The sequence below is a fragment of the Notechis scutatus genome, chromosome 4, assembly GCF_049901735.1.
Source record: "Notechis scutatus isolate UNSWTSFEM ecotype Mainland chromosome 4, rNotScu1.2, whole genome shotgun sequence".
Lineage (NCBI taxonomy): Eukaryota > Metazoa > Chordata > Lepidosauria > Squamata > Elapidae > Notechis > Notechis scutatus.
In genome coordinates, this window is record NC_142012.1 from 124,980,665 (window position 1) to 125,003,376 (window position 22,712).

The 22,712-nt window shown below is 35.0% G+C and overlaps 1 protein-coding gene across 2 annotated transcripts; it reads left to right on the top strand.

Annotated features, from left to right (window-relative positions):
• The first annotated feature begins 3,672 nt into the window (after window positions 1-3,672).
• On the top strand, window positions 3,673-21,173 carry KLHL6 (kelch like family member 6). 2 transcript variants are annotated; one of them, XM_026680340.2, is made up of 7 exons: window positions 3,673-4,061; window positions 7,629-7,794; window positions 13,477-13,926; window positions 14,507-14,744; window positions 16,355-16,557; window positions 17,833-18,046; window positions 20,212-21,173. In XM_026680340.2, exons 1-7 carry the CDS (start codon window positions 3,799-3,801, stop codon window positions 20,511-20,513), a joined length of 1,836 nt encoding a protein of 611 aa, XP_026536125.1. In that variant the 5' UTR covers window positions 3,673-3,798; the 3' UTR covers window positions 20,514-21,173. The 2 variants fall into 2 exon arrangements, with proteins under 2 accessions (XP_026536125.1, XP_087820877.1); XM_087964751.1 differs by having other exon boundaries at window positions 3,686-3,906.
• Window positions 21,174-22,712: the final 1,539 nt, after the last annotated feature.

Here is a 22,712-nt window from a genome sequence, read left to right on the forward strand (position 1 = left end):
ATTGTTAGAATAAAGAGACTTTTAAAAAAAAGATAAACTTATATTCTGGATCCTTGAAATCAAGAGAGAAAGCTGCTTTCTATTTAAGACAAGACATAAGAATTTATTTGTCATTACACTCGCAAGCGGGTGCAACGAAATGAGGTGCTCTTCCACAAGTAAAACGACAAACACCACTAAAAAAGAAAAAAAAATTAAACTAACCACAACCAACCATACAATAATCTCTATACAATTTAAAAATGTAAATACCCCACTACTCTCAGCCATTAGACTCCACAAAAATCTTATAACCCTGCATTCAGACTCAAAACTGCACTTGGATAAAAACTGTTCTTAAATCTGGTTGTCCTTGTTCTTAATACCCTAAATCTCCTTCTTGATGGTAATAGTTCAAAGAGCTGATGTCCCGGATGAGAGAAGTCATTCAATATGTTAAGTATCTTCCTCTTACATCTATTCCTATACAGTTCTTCCAAAGAGGGAGTGAGCAGCCAATGATGTTTTGGGCCGTCTTGATCACCCTCTGAATTGCCTTTTCTCTGCCACTGTACAGCTCGAGAACCATACACAGAGACAGTAGGATAATATACTTTCAATTGAACTCCGATAGAAGGTAGTCAATAGACTCTCAGCCAGTTGTTGTTTCCTAAGAATCCTTAGTAAATACAACCGTTGTTGTGCCTTCTTAATTAAAGCAGCGGTGTTTGCACTCCAGGTCAGGTCATTTGTAATGATGGTCCCGAGAAACTTACATTCAACCACCTGTTCACACGAACTCCCTCTATATACAGTGGCTGAATGTCTGCTCTTTTTCCTATAGTCCACTATAACCTCCTTAGTCTTCTTAATATTAAATAGAAGATTATTATTTTTGCACCAGCGGGATAGCTGTAATACCTCATCCCGATATGCAGACTCATCATCCCCAGAAATAAGTCCTACAAGCGTAGTATCGTCTGCAAATTTCATTATCCTATTGTTGGGATGTTTATTTGTGCAATCAGATGAATAGATGGAGAACAGTAGTGGACTAAGGACACAACCTTGTGGAGTGCCAATGCTAAGTGTCTTGACAGTAGAAGTATAATCATTCAGTTTAACTCTTTGTGGACGATTTGTTAAAAAATCCAATATCCATAAACAAATAGAATCTGGAAAATCTAGATCTTTGATGTTCCTTTTTGTTGTACTACACACTCGAGAGACAAAGCATGAGATGGCAAATTCGATATCCTTTAGTATTTCTTCCCAATATTATATTGACATACACAATGATTTAAAACCAAAGCAAGCCCGTAGCTGGAGAAGACCAGATCTGATGAGTTAAAGAAACGTTCAATTTCTTACACTGACATAAACATCTTTGTCTATCCCTTTTTAACCATTCTTTGAGAGTTAACATTAAACCATATTGCTTTACAATTTCAATAAGCTTTTTAATGTATTGCATAATAATTAAGGATAGACATACAATCAGTATATAAGCACACTGTTGAGCATCACTGCATTCTTAATAATTTGAGATTCTCTTAATAAAAAAGGTTGATGATTCAAGAACCAAATTGGAGTTTTATACAGATAAGAGGTATCCTTGTTGGATAATAATGATATATGAAGAAATAAATCTATTTCTAGTAATTCTAGACAATGAGTGAAGAAAGTTAGTTTGGTGTAAAGCACCAGGCTAGAACTTGTCCAGGCAATCATTAGGAGTCAAAATTGACTCAAAGGCACTAAAACAAAACAAAAAGCAATATTGGGTGAAGACACAAAATTGTAATTCAGGAAACAAAAGATGGTACAGATACCTATCTTCTTAGAACCTACTTCATAAATTCAATCTAGATCAGCATCCCAAAAATTAGATCTGATTCTAATTTATCTGCTGTGATGTCAAAAATACATATCACCAGGCAAATATTGTCAGAAGCATGTCTTTTTTAATAAACCCATGCTGTGATGAGTGGATTAAAAATGACATTACCTGCTATAGACTTCTCCTAAATGTTGTAGTTGCAACTTGTGTATTTTGCCTTCTGGAGCCTTTGAATCATGTGGAAAGTTTCTGTGGAAAGGGAACTTCACGAAGACATTTCTACACCAGTACAAGGGATGATTGCAGATAAAAAAACAAAGGCAAGGAAATCTCCATGCAGTCTGAGGTTCAGATTGGCAGTCTCCATTTGATGTAACGGCCTTGACGAGAAAGTAGTTATTATCTTAAAGAAGCCTCAGGTCCTAAGACATAAAAAGAATGACTCACTGTTCTTCTATACAGTAATGCTAAAGTTCAGGTATTCAGTGCTGGACCTTGTAGCACTATGACAGTTAAAGTTAAGTTTGGACCATACTTTCAACCTTACTCTGCTTTAGTAGAACTTCTGTCCACACCAAAAATAGGTGAAAAAAGAAGTAGGGCAGATAATACCTCCTTTGGTAGCAGTTTATGGCCATGGAAACTCAAAGGAATCATCCTTCTCTTCCCCTTCCCACCAATGGAAGACAGGAAAAGGAAAGGAAAAGTTATGGGCAAGGCTCCCTTTCTAATCCCATGGCTTTTTGGCACAATGACAGAGATCTGACTGTTCCACAGCCAAAAGGCAATATTCCTAAAACCAGTGGCAAAGGCCTGTGACGTTCTTCAGACTTACCAAATGATTTGCCATAAACTGACCACTTGCCACTGTTTATAATAACAGAGGTGAAAAAACATACATTTTTGAAGGGCAGTGAAAAATAACAAAGTGAAGGTCACTTTGAGGTGGACAATGGGTAGTTTGAGGATGCCTATATGAGTATATTCCTCAAAAAAAAGATTGATATGTTTCTTTTACTGGGGCTAGCAAGACATGCAGATGATTCCTCAGTTGTAGAAAGCACATTAGCATAGAATGAACATAGATTGCATTTTCTTTTTAATATTGCCAATATTATTTCAGTGTACTTTATGTATTGCATTGATATTATGGCTGGCATTGATATATATTACCAATATAATACTAGGATTACTTTAAATGAAACATGACTTTAGATGGTAACCCATATATAAAATAAATATGAACTGAAAAATCCAGCTGTATTTAATATATAGATATCCTTTTTATACTCTTATTAAAATTACAATTGAAAGATAAAAATTAATACAAACTAAAAGAAAGAATAAAAAGAAAAGATAGAAAATGCAGAAAAGAAGAAATTAGGAAAGAAAAAAGAATATAGTATAAAAAAAGAAATGACTTCCCCTTTATAATTTTTAAACTAATTTATTATCTCTTAAAAGTTAATATATAGATTTCCTGAATATGATACTGTTGACATTCATACGCTAATGAGAAACATTGTATTTAATTTCCGGTTATTTAAATTTAAAACACTGATAAATACAAAATTTATTTTCACTATACATTTCCTTATACATGTGGTCAAGTTTGATGTTTAAAAGGTTTAATACAGTATATCCAGACAATAAATTTCAATGACCTGCAAAAAAAAGTGAAAACAATTTTAATACTATTTGCTATAAATTACAGTTTTCTCATATTTAAAGGCATATGAAAGTCATCTTTAAGTATATGAATACTTGAAATATGTAAGATTTAGAAAACAACTGACTTTGTTTGTGTTAACAGGATGAGAAAGTGCAAGGCTTCCTGTTATGTGAGTGTGACAGCTGTAGATAAGTGGGGAGGCCCTCACAGGAAATCCGTCTTACATCTGCAGCATGACTTGTCTAAGGCTGAGAGAGTATCTCTAATTGAAGTATCAATGGCATGACATGGTGCTAAGTGATCAAACATGGGGGACATGGTGAAGAAGGACTTGGAGGAACAAACTGTATTGCCATTGGAAAATGAATGTACCAGGGACATGGCAGAATTTGTGGAAGTTTCTCTGAATGAAAGGGTAAAATTTAATGACACAGGCTTATCCATGGTCCTACAGAATGGCTTGGAGAATCTCCGTCTAGAAAACTCTCTCACAGACGTTACCCTGTGTGTTGGCAGCATGCATTTTTCGTGCCACCGTGTGGTCCTTGCAGCAGCAAGCAATTATTTTAGGTAAGGTAGATATTTAAAATAAGACCACTGGATTGTACAAACCTCTATCAACTTAGCAAATAGGAGGATAAAACTACATTTTCACATCCTTGATTTAAATCTACCTGTATTCTATATGTTTCCCAAAATTTTGTATTTGCGATGGTGCTAGAACACATTTATAGCGAATGTTGTATTGTATGTTTGCAACCCAGATCTTTTTTTGTGTGTGTCTTTGAATCAAACTCCTGGGTGAATCCTGGTAACTACCTGGACTGGTCTCTGCAGTTTAAATCTTTGGCAAGATTTTTTTAGAAGTGGTTTGCCATTGCCTCCTTCCTAGGGCTGAAAGAAAGTGATTAACCCAAGTTATCCTGCTGACTTTGTGCCTAAAATGGAACTAGAACACATAGTCTCCTGATTTCTACTCTGATCTCTTTAACCACAAACTGGCTCAGTATTAAATCTAACAAACAGAGTCTTACGCAAGACTCAAAAAGGAAAAGGAAATTAAAAACTTACAAGCTTTTCCAACATATAGTGTCATTATTATCCCTTTCCTGGTGATGAAATTATCTGTGGAGTTTTTATTTGTTTGTTTTAGATATAGTAGTTAAATTATCAGCATTACTCATTTTTATCATTTTAAAGCCTAGCCTAATAAATATGCAGGCTGCAAATCCCTAATCTAGAATCACTGACAGGAATGACTTTGTATTAGATGCTAACAATAATTATTCTCTGTTAATAAGGTAGGACTTTCTAAGTATACATTCAATGAAATTCCTCTCAGAAAATTTGCTGGATTTCCCCCCTTTGTTTTATTTTTTATCTAGAGAAAATAGCTCTGGTGTTATAGAATCATCAAAATGTAAAGTACTTTTGGTCATCATCTATGCATTCCAATTCCTTGTTCTATTTAGGGAAAAACTTCATTTGTGAATACAAGATGTATGGTAATATTTTTGACAAAACAAACATGAGAAAAACTGAAAAGTCTTTGTATCATGTTCAATAAAATGCCAATAAAATGCCGAGTTAGACCTTACAAAGATCTAAAAGCTGTAAAACACGTTTGGGGAGGGACTTATCCAGGATTGCCTGTAATATTTTAAATTTTCTTTTTTAAAAGGAATTTATCTGCCACAAAATATAGATCACAGCTTAGAAAGTAGGTATCTCTTCCTCCCAGACATTCTATAATTTCTCAAAATAACTTTTAAAACTTTAGGACATGAACAAAAATAGGAACTCAATATACTCAGTCATTTCTGCTTGAATATTTATTGACTTCCACAAAGAAATACTTTGGAAAAATAATAATATCTAAATTCCACATTAAAGAATCTAGCAGAAGATAAAGCTCTTGCTCCTTTTCATTATTGGTATAATATTTATAATAAGCTTATTGTAAACTTGGTGTTAAAAGTGTAGCATTGACATAAAATATTATTGTTAATATTAGTATTTATTTATGGCCCAAAGGCAAGTTATGAATGTAATCTAAAATTTGGACATTAGATAAAACCGTTTAACAAATATTTTTATTACATGAAACACCTATAATTCCAACATGGAAATGTGGTTTAAAACCATGTTTTTGTAGTCTTGATTAAAAATCATATAGTTGCCTCTGCAATTTTAGAATTTTTATCTGCAGGTAACATTTTATCACATCAGTATCTATTCCTGGGCTTGATTTTATAAATAGACCACATAACATCCTGGAAAAAGTTCTCATGAAATTCACAGTATGATAAAATATGTTTCACTGTTTCAAAATCAATCCATTATAGAGGCAAAATCTTTGAGAGAAGGGTTTTTTTTTGCAATTTAATGTGTAGCATATTTGATGGCAAGATGTATTATATATAATCTGGCTTTTGAAAAGACAATTCTGTATTTACTTAAACATAAATTATTAAGTTATATAAGGAGCTGAATCTATATCTGTCATTAATTCTAAAAGTTACAAGTGAACATGGAAATTTGGTTTAGCCATTAATTTATGTATTGAATTATTCCATAATTTTTTGTTTAATATAATTATATGCTCATGGACCTCTGGAAAATAAATCATCAGGATCAGTGCCAATCTGACTAATCTTGTAGGTCACCTGTTCAACCTCTATTTAATCATTTGGGATTTCATGAATCCTTTCTTGTTTTTATAAAATATGTTTGTAATCAAAACTTAATGCTGTAGGCTTAGCAAAGACTTTGTTTCAATCAACATTGCCTGGTTTCCAGAGAACAACAGAATCTCTGGAATTCTACTTGGAATACCTAAAGGAGGTATTAAAAGTTTTACTTGCAGTTGGGCTATGTTATTGGTAAATGTAACTCAGTCTGATGTTCCACATAAAATTTGAGATATAATATTTTGCATTTTTGAGGAACAAATGCCCCATTTTTTAAATAAAATATTGAAGCCATCAGAGTAATACAGCTGAATGTGCTTTGAGTTTTTTGTTTTCTTCTTAGTGTTTTCTGCAGGTTCGGTTCCCTTTTTTTTTTTTTTTCCAGATCATCTATTAGTTGCAACAAGTGAGCCTAAATTTATGAGCTGAAAGAGAGTAACTGGCCCAATGTCACCCAGCCAGCTTTCATTCCTACAATAGGACTAGAACTCACAGTCTCCTGGCTTTTAGCCTGGCTGGTGTCTTAACCACCAGACCAAACTGCCTCTGTATTTTGCTTTGCTATTTTGAACTAATGCCTTTCAATGATGTTGCCAGGATTAAATAAAATGCCCAAATAATTAAAATTTTCTACTTCTGTCATTTCATGATCTTGAATTTTCCATGTGTAGTTTTTTTTTAAATCAAAACCCAACATTTAATTTTATCATGGTTAATTTGAATTGATTTTTCTGGCCAAATTTAACTAATGCCTCAAGTAGTCATTTCAGGCCCAATGTGGTATGTGAAAGAGCAACATTGTCTACATATAACAAAGCACAAATTTTCTTTTGACTAATAATGATCATTGGTCACCCACCTGAAGTAATGTAGTTTCCAGATTATTGAAAGAGATACAGTATTAAATAGTGGAAGGCCCCAAAAATAAACTTGTTTCTTGTTCCTACACTTGTTCCTATCCTTTTAAGAAGAGATTGGAAAACCATTTGTTTGAAATGGAATGGGGTTTTCTGATGGAGCAAGGATTTGGACTAGAGATCTTTAAGGTATCTTCCACCTCTCTTATTCTGTTATTAATGTTTATAATATAATTATTTTGTCAAACCAAAATGAAAACCCCCTTACACTGCTGCTGCAATGCCCACTCCTTTGGGAAAGGCATTATGAAAATTGAAATAAAATCACCTAGATTGGTATAACTATTAATTTTTTGTTCAATCAAAATAAAAGTACAATCTCTTTGCTCTGAGATATTAGTGAACCATAGCTTTGGCTAATTATTAGAATATTTGTTTGGTTACACAGAAATTAAAATTCCATGTGTTCCACTGATGTCCTGCTCTGGTATAAGTGAAATAGTTTAAGTGATATTGAACTTATTTCCAGAACTTTTTGTGGACTGACTGGATTTTCCAGATTTACTGAACTGTCCATTTTTCTCCTTTAGGGCAATGTTTTGCAATGACTTAAAAGAAAAGTATGAAGAAAAAATAGTTATTAAGGGAGTTGATGCAGAAATAATGCAGATTCTTTTGGACTATACATATACCAGTAAAGTGCTGATTACCAAGGAAAATGTGCAGAAAGTTCTTGAAGCTGCCAGCCTTTTTCAGGTTAGTGAATGCATGCAGTTAATGGAAAATATATGTAGGGCCAAAACACATATTAAGATTAAGCTATGAGTTAATTTTATTTAAGCCGTAGCCTTTATAAGCATAGCCAAATAATGGCTGTTTACTATACATTCTTTAAAATATTGCTGGATAGGTAGTTGTTTATTTAATAAAACAATAATTCCAGTTTTGGGATATGGAGGGAGGAAGAGGTGAGATTCTCTGGAAAAAGTCCCTGGAAACTGTCCTGTACAGCTTTCCAGTTTCTTCCTGTGGTTTACTAGCTGGTGACCTATGGTGAAGCTGGCTAAAGTTTTCTCCTCTCAAGCAGAATTAATTAGCACTAGTATTCTATTAATTTTACCTTTGGGATTAATACAAATCAAAAATTCTTAGAAGTAAAAGATCCTTAGAGGGAAGTAGTAGTATTTATGGTATTAACTATTTCTTATGGTATTTATATCCTGGTTTTTCATCCAGTGGGCAATTAAGGCAGTTTGCCGCAGCAAAAATATAAACTTTAAACTAAAACTGCATTAATCCAATTAACTTATTGGTAAAACAAATATTATATTAAAATAAATTAACAAAAGCCTGGTAGAAGAGCGATATTTTTACCAACTTCTCAAATACTGGGAACATTATTTTTATTTTGAGTATAAAAGTGCAGAGAAGAACAACCAAGATGATTAGGGACTGGAGGCTAAAACATATGATGAATGGTTACAGGAATTGGGCATGGCTAGTCTAGTGAAGAGAAGGACCAGGGGAGACATGATAGCAATGTTCCAATATTTGAGGGGCTGTCACAGAGAGGAAGGGGGGTCAAACTATTTTCCACAGCACCTGGAGGCCAGACAAGAAATAATCGATGGACACTGAACAAGGAGAGATTCAACCAGAAAGTAAGGAGAAATTTTCTGACAGAGCAATCAACCAATGGAACAGCTTGCCTTTAGAAGTTGTGGGAGCTTCATCACTGGAAGCGTTCAAGAAGAGACTGGATTGCCATCTGTCAGAAATGGTGTAGTGTCTCCTGCTTGGCCAGGAGGTTGGACCAGATGACCTACAAGGTCCCTTCCAATTCTGTTAATCTGTTATTTGGCATGTGCTTATATCTAAGTGTAGTTGAAGACCTAGTTTTCCCCATAACAATTACATTGTGCCATAAATTAAGTTAAGGCAAAATAATTTACCCCAAATCATCCAGTGAACATTTGATGTTGGACTTAAACCTGAAACTTTTAACTCCTAGTCCAACCCCTTAACATTTCTCACCATATAAGAGAGTAAACACCAAGAATATCTCCTGGGAGTGGAAAAAGGAAGTCTTGTGGAAAAGCTCAAGCTGTGGAATCTCCCTGAGAAGTTCAGTTTGTAGCTTTGTATCATGCAGGAACCTTCAAAAGGGGCCCTTCTGTTGATTTGAGTAACTGGGCATGTTCATAGTGAGAGAGACATTTCTGTCATAAGGGCTTTAAAGATCAGTACCAATTGTGTGATTTCTATACCTTGCATAGGTCATCAGCTTAACTGTTGAATTGTGTATTGTGCAACTGTATTGCACTTTCTGGAAGCTTTTCAAGCACATTGAAATGATGTTACAAGTTGCAACCAAAGTATAATTAAATGTTGCTAAGTCTGGATTACTGAGGAAGGATCACAATAGACTCATTAGCCATAATTGGGAGAACATTCTCACCATGCCTGAAAATCTAGTGATAGTGATAGATCAAAAAATATTTTTAATTATGAAACTGTTCCTTCTGGAGGATGGGGATGGACCTCTTTATCTGGATATTATGTTCCAGTGCATAATTATGGGTAAATTATGTGTATAATTATGTGTATAATTATGGTGGGCTGTAGAGCCCAAACTCTTTCTCCAAATCACCAAAATGCAGTAGTAAAAAAACCCCCCAGAAATAAGGGTATCTCCCATCTCAGATTTAGTACTTTTATTTTCTAGTTTATTTTCACTGTGAAAGAAACAATATGCAGTGACACAATAACATAAAAGGCCAGAATGCTACAGATTTATAGGATTGCTAGGAAATATTAGGGTGGAATCTGGATATGAATTGTGCATATGAAAAACAGAAGGACAGAACTGTCTTCCAAAACAAAAGAAACTGCTTATATGCTGTATAAACAAATTATGTCCATACTATATTTATTAACTGTGACTACATGAGATAACAGCAGATAGCAAGACCACAGGTAACGTAGTCTGTTGGCATGATCACACCCAGAACCAACAGCATATAAATTCCAGTATTCAGCTTTTTCTTTCCCATTTAGGGACCTCTACTTTGTCTGGGATGAATGTCAATTCTTCTCTCTCATCCAGCCCAACTAAGCTTAGGCATGTTCAAGGTCACTAATTGTCAGCAGAGTACTGAACTGTAACAGCTGAATGTTATCAGCATACTGAAAACATACTCCTCTGGAAATAAATTATAAGTGGTAGGTGTAAATGTTATAAAGCATAGAAGACAGACTAGAACCTTGTGAGGTAATAGATCAATGCCGTGTGTGTGTGTGTGTGTGTGTGTGTGTGTGTGTGTGAAGCATTAGACCTCTAACATTAACATTTGGTGGTGCCCCGACTGGAAGTCCATTCTCAGTCAGGGAAACTCATGACTGATTTTGGGTCAGTCACATTCTCTGATCACAATGTCACAGGCTTGTTGTGAGGAAAATTGGTGGAAAAAGTAATGTACGTACTAACTGGGAAGGAAGATATAAATTGAAGAGTAAAAAGTGAATAAAAATAAACTCTATTTTGGCCTTCAACACACAAAACTAGCAAGCTTAGGATAGGAGCAGTGTATCACAAGGTACACAAGATACACAACAGTGTATCACATGGGAGTTGTGTATCTTTGTATCACAGTACATATGAGGGCACACTTCGAGTAGCCAGGGGACACATACAATATAACATTTTTATGGGAATAGTAAATGAGGCCATAACTGGGCTGAGGCTACAGATTTTCTGTTTTGGAGAGCTACTTTGGAAAAGGCATTTAGTTTTACTTGTTTTCAGATGACAAGTTTCCTTTAGTAAGTTTATTTCAGATTTTTTGAATTTCCTACCTCACAATGGAAGAAGGTACATCAGTGCTTTCTCTTGCAGAATTGAACAGAACAACTATATAATTCTTGTCTCATTAAGTAATAGTCTAGCTAAAATCATTACTATTTGACAAATGTATCTGATATGATCAATTATGCAACATCAGATGGATATTCATTAGAAATACTAAGTTAAATATTTCCATACATGTATCTCAAAAAACAGGAAACAAGTGGTTTATAGACCGAGTCTGTTAATTTTCAGTTTGTGTAAGCAATGTAACTGTGTCAACAGGACATGGTTCAGAACATAAGATTCTCCTGTGAATAATTTAAAAAATCTACATACCTTATTAAACTGTTTCTGGTTTTTCACTTCTCTCTTTTACTTTTAATTACTTTTAAAAACCATGATGGGTTTTAAACACGTAACCAGTTTATGTGCAGCAAACCAAAAACAATTTTGAGATTTCATCAGCTGTTAGGGAGAAACTAATGTAGTATTACAAGGACTTGCTTAACATGTTTTACAATACAAGATGACACTTTTATTATTAAGCAGAATTAAGCAGTTGCTTCATGAAGTGCAACCTGAGAAAAGGGGGAAGTGGGAAGACAGAATAGCTCTTCCCTTAATGGATCACTGAAGGTAACTGTCCTCTCCCCAGTTTTACTTGCATGAAATGTGAAGAGGCATCATCAAACTCTTCAAAACCACTTGAACCAACACTAGACTCAACATGTGCATATAACCTTACTATATTGATGGTTGAATCTTACCATAATATTAGGAAGAAGATAGAATCATTCCTGATATCTGAGGGTAACCAAATAGTGTGTGATACATACAACTTGGTACCTCAGTGGAGGACATTTGGTGGAAGGTATTAAGAAATGGCCAGCAAGATGCCAGTACTATCTTCCAACATTTATACTTGACATGGTTGTATAGTTCAGCCTTATAGCCAGGCTGATTCCAATGCTGATAGCTTTTAGAGTAACAGGATGGATATTTAGCAGATGGCACAGATGGTTAGAATGCAGTACTGCAGGCTGCCTGCAATTTGGCAGATCAAATTTCACCAGGCTCAAGGTGAGCTCAAGCTCAAGACTCAGCCTTCCATCCTTCCAAGGTGGGTAAAATGAAAATCCATATTGTTGGGGGCAATATGCTGACTCTATAAACCACTTAGAGAGGGCTGTAAAAAGCACTGTGAAGCAGTATATAAGTCTAAGTGCTATTGCTATTTGCCAGCATGATCCAGATATGGTAACATTTTTTCAGAATCCAATCTTGATCAGTCACTGCAACCAGAGGTTTTGTAGTTCAAGCTTTTGGACTCGTGCCCAAGCCCATTTTTAGGGAACTTCTCTCTAGAGCTAGAGAGATGGGCCCAGCATGAGTCTGAAAGCTCAGGTGGCAAAGTGTTGGTCCTGGTGACCCTGCAACATTATCCTAGGACATTTATATTCGCCTTCATTTGGTAATTTTTTTTCTTTTTGTATAGTTTGATAGCTTCCACAATGTATTAAATCATTGTGTTAAATTATGAATTCAGTATAATGTAAACAAATTAACCTCTGTACTATTATTACTTTTGGATTGCTTATTTTAATGATAATTAATATATATCCCAAACAATTGTATTATTAATCTTATTGCACTAATAATATTGGGTAAGTAGGATTGTTAATTATTTATTCTAACCCCTTAAATGTGCATTTCGGTAATATTACTGAGGGTTATCAGCAGAATATTTGGAAAATAATCAAAATAAATTACTCCCACTTTCTTAATTTCAGGAGTACATAGAGTATCTTTTATAGCAACATAATTGTTGCCCTCATTAAACAACTGGGTCAAAACACTTGCTAGTTCAGAGGACCATCAGTAGTAATTTAGTAATTTAATCAGTAATTTACCTTCAGCAGTGTCATTTCTTGTCTTTTGTGGTATTTTACTGAGATTAATTTGCATGCATTCATTATAATATAAAATATTAAATGTTTGTTGAAAAGTAGCAATTACCATTGAATGCAAAACATACAGCTTGCTATTTAGCAGAGTGATATGCAATCATTAACCGTTTTGAGGTGGACCAGAATCAAAGGCATCGTATCAGTTGCATTTAATAAATAACTGTGGAAGAAGACCCTTGTCCTTTACTGCTTGTTCACTAGAACTTGTGAAGTTCTAGGATATATCTGGTTGGCTATTGCTTTACAAAGAATAAGCTTTTGGCCTAATCTATGGGCACTCTTCTTATATTCTTAGATATAGGACTCTACTTCAATGCTTCCAGATGGTTGCTAAGACTTGCCTGGCTGCTGATTATCTCGTTGCCCTTGAACTGTATCAAAATATTGTCAAGGTCAACAGTGAGAAGAAAATGTTTCAGTCATGGATTGCTACCACATAACTGAAACATGCACAAACTTGAACTACTATACCTAAAAGAAACAATGGGCAGAAATTGTAAGATAAGAATTTGGGCATTTTTCACATCAACCAATGTTATTCCTCATGTTCTTAGGGTTTTTCAAGAGCAGTGAAAAAAAGACAAGAAAATAGGTCTATATGACATTTTTCTCCTATGCTTTCAGTTTTTGCGCATGATAGAAGCTTGTTCCCGTTTCCTTAAAGAAGCTTTACACCCAGAAAACTGTGTTGGGATTCTCAGGCTGGCCGATACTCATTCCCTTGATACATTGAAGCAGCAAGTCGAGAATTATATTGTCCAGAATTTTACACAAGTGGTGAATTATGATGAGGTCTGTGAGTTGCCTACAGACATTCTAAATAGCATGCTAAAAAGTGATGACCTCTGTGTCACTGAAGAAGCTCAAGTATTTCAGATAGTTATGAAGTGGGTGCGTTACAAAACAGTGGACAGGCTCCCACTTCTCCCATATATCCTCGAGAGTGTGCGTTTACCTCTTCTGGATCCTTGGTATTTTGTAAACACTGTTGAAGCAGATCCACTCATCAGACAATGTCCTGATGTCTTTCCTCTGCTTCAGGAAGCCAGAATGTACCATCTATCAGGAAATGAGGTGAGTAAACATGTGGTAATATTAATTCCATGGATAATGGCTTCATGGCCTTCAACAAACTTTTTTGTTCTAAATCAGAGATATATTCATATATTCAGAAGCTCATATAGCTCCTGGAACATTAAAATATTTTGTAGCCACACAGTTTTATATTTCTCCCTAAAATTGTACAATTGCTGACAGTAATTTGTTATTAAATTGTCATAGGATTTTTGGGTTATTATTTACAATTTTACCTGAAAAATCTGTTATTATATTTATGAATGAATTCCTTATCACCTCTTTGATGTATAATGTGTTTAAAGGCTAGAATAATGGTGCTCAGAGGGCTCAGAGCATCTTCAAAAATTGCTAACAAATTATACTTATTATACATCATAAAGGGGAAATTGTAAGTAAATTAACCCCACCCAGTTATAGAGTTCTGTCACTTGACCTCAGGACCAAATGTCCCCTTCTAGTCTCTACAAACATGTGCATCCATGAACTGAATATATATTTGAAGGTGGGGAAAGTGATTGTTAGTTGCTAGATTTTAACAACAATATCAAACAACAATAATAATTTTGTTTTTGTTTAGATGATTTCAGGAAGAACAAAGCCCAGAATGCATGAATTCCAGTCTGAGGTTTTTATGATCATAGGCGGTTGCACAAAGGATGAAAAATTTGTATCAGAAGTAACTTGCCTTGATCCTCTGAGACGCAGTCGTTTGGAAGTGGCAAAACTGCCGAACACAGAACAAGAATTAGAAAGTGATAATAAAAAGTGGGTGGAGTTTGCTTGTATTACACTAGGAAATGAAGTCTACATATCAGGTAAGGAATGAAATAATTTGTTCTCTCTCTTCCTCCTCCCCTGCCTTTTTTTTTTTTTGAAAAGAAGAATCATAGAACTAAATAGTTAACTAACAAAAGCAAGCAAGCAAGCAAACAGATGCAAGCTGAACTCTCTGATCCACTTCCCCAGGGAAGCATCTCTGGGGAAGCCATCAGAGATTCCAAAGGCTTTACTTCCAGAAGAAACCATGCTGTTTAACAGGAGTGCTGCTGACCTATAAGGTGCCTTTATGTAAATATTTTTGCTTTCAGTGTGTCAAGTCAGGCTACATGGCAGCTGCGGTTTTCTGGTGCTTCATTCTCCTACATTCACAGTTTCATGAAGTTGTAACTGGATAGACTTCTTCCCATAACCTGGTGCCCTGTAACGGGCATTGGGCTGTCATTTGGTGCCCCCGTGCCCTTGGCACTTTGTGCAGAGGCCCTGCTGCTGGAGCAAGGCTGATTTGAAGCAGCTGGAAAGGAGATGTTGCAGCAGCATTGTTGGCATCTCTTTCCCCTTCCTTCCTTCCCTCCTTCCCCCCCTCCCTCCTTTGGTATAGTTCCTATTCAGACCCCACATTTATCCGGGTTTATTTAAAATGTGAGATGAGTAGAATGGCAAGGAGTCTTATTGTATGCCCTGGGTCTATGGGGCATAGATGTTAATTTGATCTCCAAAATATGTTTTAGCATCTGCAAATATTTCATCTGGCCACTTTTATTTTGAAGTACACAGTAGCTACATTTGGGTTCTCATTAATCCTATGTTTTGGAAATAAAATCCAAAACATTACATAGCATTAATAGATAAAATTATAAGGGCAAACAAAAATAGTATGAAACAAATCTTTTGCTTCTTATGCAGTGTAGATTGTTGAGGTGATGGCAATGGATAGAGAACCTGTTGGTCATCAGCCACTTATTATTTCGTAGCCCTATATTTTGTGATGTTTCAGTGCAAAATAGATGTATCTATTTAGCATCTTAAAGCTCCCAGATCCTCTCCCAGATCAAAAATAAGGAACCGATAGGTCACTTCTATGTCACATCTGCACCTTTCAGATGTTGGAAACATTTTTATAAGACAGTACAGCGTCCTGGATCAAAAAGTTTGTCATTTCTAAGTGCAGGCATGTAAAGAATATGGCAAACTGAAACTGAGGTTTAAATCCACTCTCTCCCACAAACTTTTACTGGACATCTTTTAGTCACACACTTAACCAAGGGAAAAATACTTTTTGGTGGAAAAATATTGAATATTTTGAGTACTATATATACACTTGGGCTCTTGAAGAAATGGCAAGGTATAAATCTAACAAACTATATAGATAAAAAAGGCTTCTGTTTTTCAAATATGTTATTTCATTCCAGTTAAAAACATAATGTACTTAAATTCTACAAAAAAGTGTCAGACCTTTCTGAGATTAGTTCCGTTTATCTCTTAAGCATGAGGACTAAAATTTTAATGAACAAAACAAAACAAAAAACAAACAAACCAGACAACAGTATCATGGTCAAGAGTAATGAGAGCATATGAACAAAAAATGTTGTTCAGAATATGTCCTGGATCTGGGAAAAAAGTGGAATTTAATTTTTATTTGCTGCAGGAGGAAAAGAAACACAACATGAAGTCTGGAAGTATAATTCATCCATCAACAAATGGATCCAAATTGAATATTTGAATGTTGGAAGATGGAGGCACAAAATGGCTGTTTTGGGTGGCAAAGTGTATGTGCTTGGTGGTTTTGATGGTGTACAAAGACTTAACAGTGTGGAGATTTATGATTCCTTTCACAACTGTTGGTCTGAGGTAAAGTACAGCTGTACTTTCAGTATTAGTGAAATAGAAAACAGGACAAAAATAACACGTTGTTGCTATTTAATGTAAGTAAACAGAGTGTTTTCACACACAACACCAGAAACGGTTTTTTTTAAGCCTGCATCTATAATAGAGTAGAACTAGCTAGCAGATACACAGAGTATTAAAACATTAATTTTATCCTCCATTATCAGCTGTGCAGTATGAATGTAGATTAGACAAGAGAGACATACAGAACTTAGCACATCTGTTTTCACACCCCATGTAGCAGCTCTTGCAGGTGAAGATCTTCAAAGCAAATCAGAAATCCCAGGCTGTTTTTAGATGCAGCCTACGTAGAGGATGCACAAGTCTGAGCAAAGCACTGCTCATAGACAGTGTTGTAATGTTGTACCATTACTCTCAATTCCTGTTTCCCACTTTTATGTTAGTATGAATTCACAAAACCGAAAATGCAAAAATAGATGTGCGTGTATTTTACTTCATGTGCCAATTTTCATGGGTCTAAATTAAAACAAAGACGTATACATTTAGCTAAATGTTTCCTAAGAAACTCATTTTCCATTTATGAGCAAAAAACTTTCTGTTCTTTCCTTTTAAAATGGTGTTTCCATTTATGTAAGAAATATTTTCTAGAATTCTATGTTAGATTCCTCCTGGGCACTTATTATGCTTTGCAATATAATTCATTCCTGCGGAATTAGTCCAATTCTGTTGAAAAATAACAATTCTTATTATTCTAACCATTATAATAATAGAATAGATAACAGAGTTGAAATGGACATTGGAAGTCTTCTAGTCCAACCCCCTGCTTAGGCAGGAAACCCTACAGCACTTCAAACAAATGGTTATCCAACATCTTTTTAAAAACTTCCATATTGGTACACTGTTGAGAATTACTTTGTTTTACTTCTGTGGAAAAAAATGGGTTCAGGATGATTAGCCCAAAGCCACTCTGTCATTCCATTGGCAAGCACAGACTTGAATTCCTATTCCACAGATTCATATCTATGCTTCTTCTTCGACTCCTTATCCCATGAACACTGCAGCAAGTTTTGCATTAGTTTTTTCTGACCCACAAATTTGAATCAACTTTTCATTCTCTTTATCATTGTAATATTCTTCTTCCTAATCATCTAGTATGTTTCAACTTTGGACTTCAAGTTCAACTCAATTGCATATTCCATTTCCCTAATATAATAAGACACATAAAATCAAAATTAATTCTAACACATTCCTAAATTACTTTGTTTGATGTTAATAAAGGCAACCCCTCTCATGATCTGTGTGAGCTCATTTGGAGCAGCCAGTTTCAAAAATAAACTCTATGTGATTGGAGGAGGACCCAACGGAAAGTTGGCTACTGACAATACACAATGTTATGATCCAACAACAAACAACTGGTGCTTGAAAACACCTATGCCTGTTGAAGCAAAGTGTATCAATGCTACAACTTTTCATGATCACATCTATGTTGTGGGTAGGTTTAATATCTGCTTTAACATGCTTAATAATTTTGCATATTTTCTTTAATTCAGAACTCTTTTTATAGTTATACTTATTTTTGTTTACTGCAGACTTATGATACTCTTTAATTAGATCATGCAGATACTTCTAGAGATATAGAGTGCATTTTAGTGTTAGCTAATGTACAATAGTAAAGTTAGTACTATCCTGTACTATCCAACAATACGGTCTCCCCCAATAGGAAGTCCCAGCATGTTTTATAGGCATGAAATGAAATTAAGCCCCTCTCCCCAAATTAAGGCCTATATTAAAACATGCAAAATGGTGGGGGGGAATGGTGGGGGGGGCTTGCCGTTAGGAAGTACTTTTGTGGCACACCCAGATATGGTGCTGCCTGCGTTGACCCTGATACGAAGTGCCCCACCAACGCCGAGGTCAACATCCAAGCCATCGCCGCCCACCCGCCCGAAGATGCAAGGGGGGGGGGGAATTAAGTCACCCCCGAAAAGACGGCCTAGCCATTTTTTGGGGGGCTCAAAAAAAAAAAAAAGACCCAGCCTTATTATATGAGAAACACGGTAATGATATATTAGGATATTAATTAGAGTATTTATTATTAGTAGATTCTCCTATAGGAGACTGAATATATTGGTATTACTGAAATCATTTAAAAGTAATGTAATAGTATGATGCTTGCTTATATATGTATTACAGTGAACGTACAGCATGAGGGGGGTGTGTGTGTGTCTACATATATACAAAAATGCAATGTTTTAGATGAATTTTTGAATGTAAGAAAATAAGAATATTTTGCTTTCTTTTCAGTGAGTCTATAACATATATGTCTCCTCTCATTTCCTATATACAAATCAAGATTGTTTGACAATAATTTCATACACATTTTCAGTAAGTCACAGACAAGGACATAATTGATGTACAGTCTAGTAGCATGTGCCAAAAAAGTTGTGTATTTAATATGCTTCCAGATATCATTTTGATTTGAATAGATCAAATCCAAACAATTATCAGTGGTTAAATATCTTGCACAAAAGAGGACAAGGAGTTTTTGTATTCCATTTTATACCAGGATGTAGGTAGGAAGTTGAGCAATAGACATCCTGGAGCCAGTATGCACTGTAATCATAAACTCTGGTATAGTGTTACCTATGGGCTTATGGTCATTCACTTACAGTCTGTTGAGATACATTGATCTTGTAAGTCCCTCATGTTTTCTGCCTGGATTTTCCATATCAGTGTGGCTAGAGAAGACAAGACACACATCCCTGGTCATCAACAGCCAGGAAATACTTAGGAACAAACACAAATCAGTTTCAACAGAACACTGAAGCGTATCAGCTTCTTAGGAATACATAAAGGCCCAATGAATTTAAAGTAGCAGTAAAACTATACTGATTATTATGTACATTTATGTGTTCTCTCTCCCCTCCCCACCCTTTCAGACACACACCTAAGCTACCAGACATTAGTTAGAGGTCCATGTCTTGGTTCAGAAGACAAAAGAGTTGGAGGGCTCAAAAAGTTGGAGGGCTTCAGCACCTCTTTTATTCCCCCAGATTGTTAATTCACAAGTCCCAGCAGCTACATTTGCTGAAGTCTTTGCTTCAGATAATATTTCTTCTTTGACTTCATAATGATTTGTTCTGTCTCATCTACCTTCCTGGAAAGGATCTTTGAGACAAGATTCCTGGCTTTGGTCTTCTCCACTTACTTTAGATTATGGCAACATCAGCCTTAATCTCACAGTAACTTTTTATTGTCTATTTTTTTTACATATTGTAGTGTGTGGGGAGACATAAATCCTCTACACTGCTCTGAAGCTTAGTGCAATCAACACTGAATGTAATGGACTCCTAAATGTCCATTAAACCACAAATCATGGTACATCATTTGCAATGATTTACATAGGTTGCAAAATGATGTCATTTCACAAATGATGAAAATCATTGCACATACCATAAACAAACCAAAATTTTAACTACCTTATGTAGATTGTCTGTTTCAGATGCAGTGATGTTGTCTACAATTTGGGGGGAATATCTAGAAACAAATATCTGTTGCATCCAAATTAATGGGAGTCTGTTAAATTGAGGTTTCACTTTATGCATTAAAGAACCAGTCACTTCTAGAAAATAATAATTTTCCACCTTCCTTTTCCAGGAGGGGCAATGAAAGCAGTCTATTCTTACAGCCCATTCAAAGATATATGGTGCCTTGTGACTCAGTTAAACCATGAATGTGCTAGTTGTGGGATTGCTCCTTGCAATGACAAACTGTTTATTACTGGAGGACGGGATGAGAAGAATGATGTCATTGCCACAGTGCTGTGTTGGGATGCCAAGACCCAGAAATTGACCGAGGAGTGCATCCTCCCTCGTGGGGTCTCGCATCATGGGAGTGTCACCCTGAGGAAGTCATATACATACATCCGTAAAGTAGTACCTGGAGCAATCTCAGTGTAACTTTGAAGGAAGATTCATGATAAACGAAGAATAAATGTTCGTGAAATACCTCATTTTCCCAAAAGTTATAAAGAGACTATTGGGATGGAACAATCATGCTGGTGTAGTATATTTTCTCAGTTTCCTTCTATACATGCTAAATTGTCAATATAATGACTAGTTATGGGAAAGACAGATTACAGATTAACAGAGTTGGAAGGAACCTTGTAGGTCATCAAGTCCAACCCCCCACCCAAGCAGGAGACCCTACACAATTTTTGACAAATGGAAGTCCAATCTCTTCTTGAAAGCCTCCAGTGATGAAGCTCCATAACTTCAAAATCCAAGATCCACAAGTTATTTCAGAGAGGAATATGAATGGATGCAATTGATTGGGAATTGGTTTATTTTTGCAGTTATACTATGATTGCTTTATTATATTTTTATGGATCTATTGTAAATTATGAAGAATATCTTTTGATTATAATAAAGATAAGTCAAACAATGAACAAACCATGTGAAATTTACCTGGAATGCCCAGGACAAGGCTAAACTCTCTGAGTTGTGATTCCCAACTTTGAATATTTGTTTTAATTGTTCTTTTGTCAGCAGCACTATTTTTTTTTGCTGAAAGATGTGATAATATTTCAAATAAATTGAAATTAACATTTTCCATTTTAAGATGTTCCTGTCATTTGGTAATAGCCTAAAATTTGAATATCTTTTTAAGATTAAAACCAATTAAATAAACATACTTGTTTCTTCATCACAAGATTAAAGGGTAGAGGAACAGAAATAATAAGTGTAAAGGGGCAGTGGTAAAGACTTGCCAATTTATGATAGGCATAATATGGCCTTGCTGGTTTACATCATAACCCCATCTAGAGCATCCCATGATACTCCCCCCCTCAAAAAAAATATTAAAAGCACTTCCAAACAACCAGCTTTTTCATTACTTAAGTATAAGTGGGCTTCCTGGGATACTCTAGTTATAGATTACCAAGTTGCCACTGGAATAGTATCTAATTTCTTTGTGAAACTCTAGCTTTCCTAGAGAACGAACAGCCAGTCATATCCCATTCTCTTTATGTAGTGCCTGCTTCAGGAGAACACTGCATTATATTTTGTTCTAATATTGATTTTTATTGATTTTAAACACAGTTGTTTTAATTGTGAAAAAATATTACTTATTTTTTTTTCTTATCTTGAAAATTGCTCTGGGCTTTCTTGGAAGTAAGAAAAGTATAGAAAGGAAGTAAAATAGATCAAATTAAAAGTTGCTGCAATATAAAAGGGAACTGTGTCCTTTTAATCTAGTACCATTTCCCCCTTGCCAATGGTTTGCTTGAGACACTATCAGCGAAAGACTACAATAAATAAAAAAAATTAATATGCAGAGATGTCATAAAGACCATAAAATTCTGCTTTGTCTAAGTTCCTTCCCATTCATCACAAATTCTTTTCAATTGCAAATTCTTTGGAAAGCTTGTGATCTTTATTCCATTTACCTGGATTAATGAAACCGTATTTTTATTCATTGGTATCATAAAGCAGGATAGGATCTTATTTTCCTATCCCACCCCTCATTAAACCAAGAAAATGTATTGATGAATTGTTTATGTCTGCTGCTTCCTTTGTCTTTACATACAAGACCATTTTGTTTTTGTTTTTGCACGTTCACATGAAGCCCAATAGGTGGCACTATTATACTATTTTTAGGTCAAATTTTGCTTTCCAGGAAGAACAGTACAAAACAATTCCTTGAATAACATTTAAAAACAATGCTATTGCAACATCGTTTCCAAGAAATATATTACAATTTCAACAAAATTATACTAAATAGCATAGCTCAAAATTTAATTACATTATGCAAGAGCTCTCTTTTTGTCTCTCAACACGGGGGCCCCTTTTCTTTTTTGTCCAACTTATATTTTGTTAGAATAGTTTGCATTTTAAAAAAATTAAAAAAATTAAACACAACAATACAAATAGAGTAAAAATGAAAAAAAAAAAACAACTAATTGTGCAAAAAGAGTAACATAAAAATAGAATAGAAAGAAAAAAGAGATAAAAAAGAAAGAAAAAAGATAATAAAGTGGCTTCTGCTTTTTAGAGCAGTTTAAATACAGTGCAGTTATAAAGTGACCTTTCTAAAGTTACATTATGATGGTCTTCTTTCAAAAAAACAACCATACAAATCATCAAAACCATAAATAATAA

Bases quoted from the DNA above. Each gene is read 5' to 3' on its own strand.
- KLHL6 (XM_026680340.2), top strand. From the start codon at position 3,799: ATGGGGGACATGGTGAAGAAGGACTTGGAGGAACAAACTGTATTGCCA. The intron at 7,795-13,476 runs GTTAGTGAATGC...CTATGCTTTCAG, and splicing joins AAGCTGCCAGCCTTTTTCAG to TTTTTGCGCATGATAGAAGC. The intron at 18,047-20,211 runs GTAGGTTTAATA...TTCCTTTTCCAG, and splicing joins TGATCACATCTATGTTGTGG to GAGGGGCAATGAAAGCAGTC.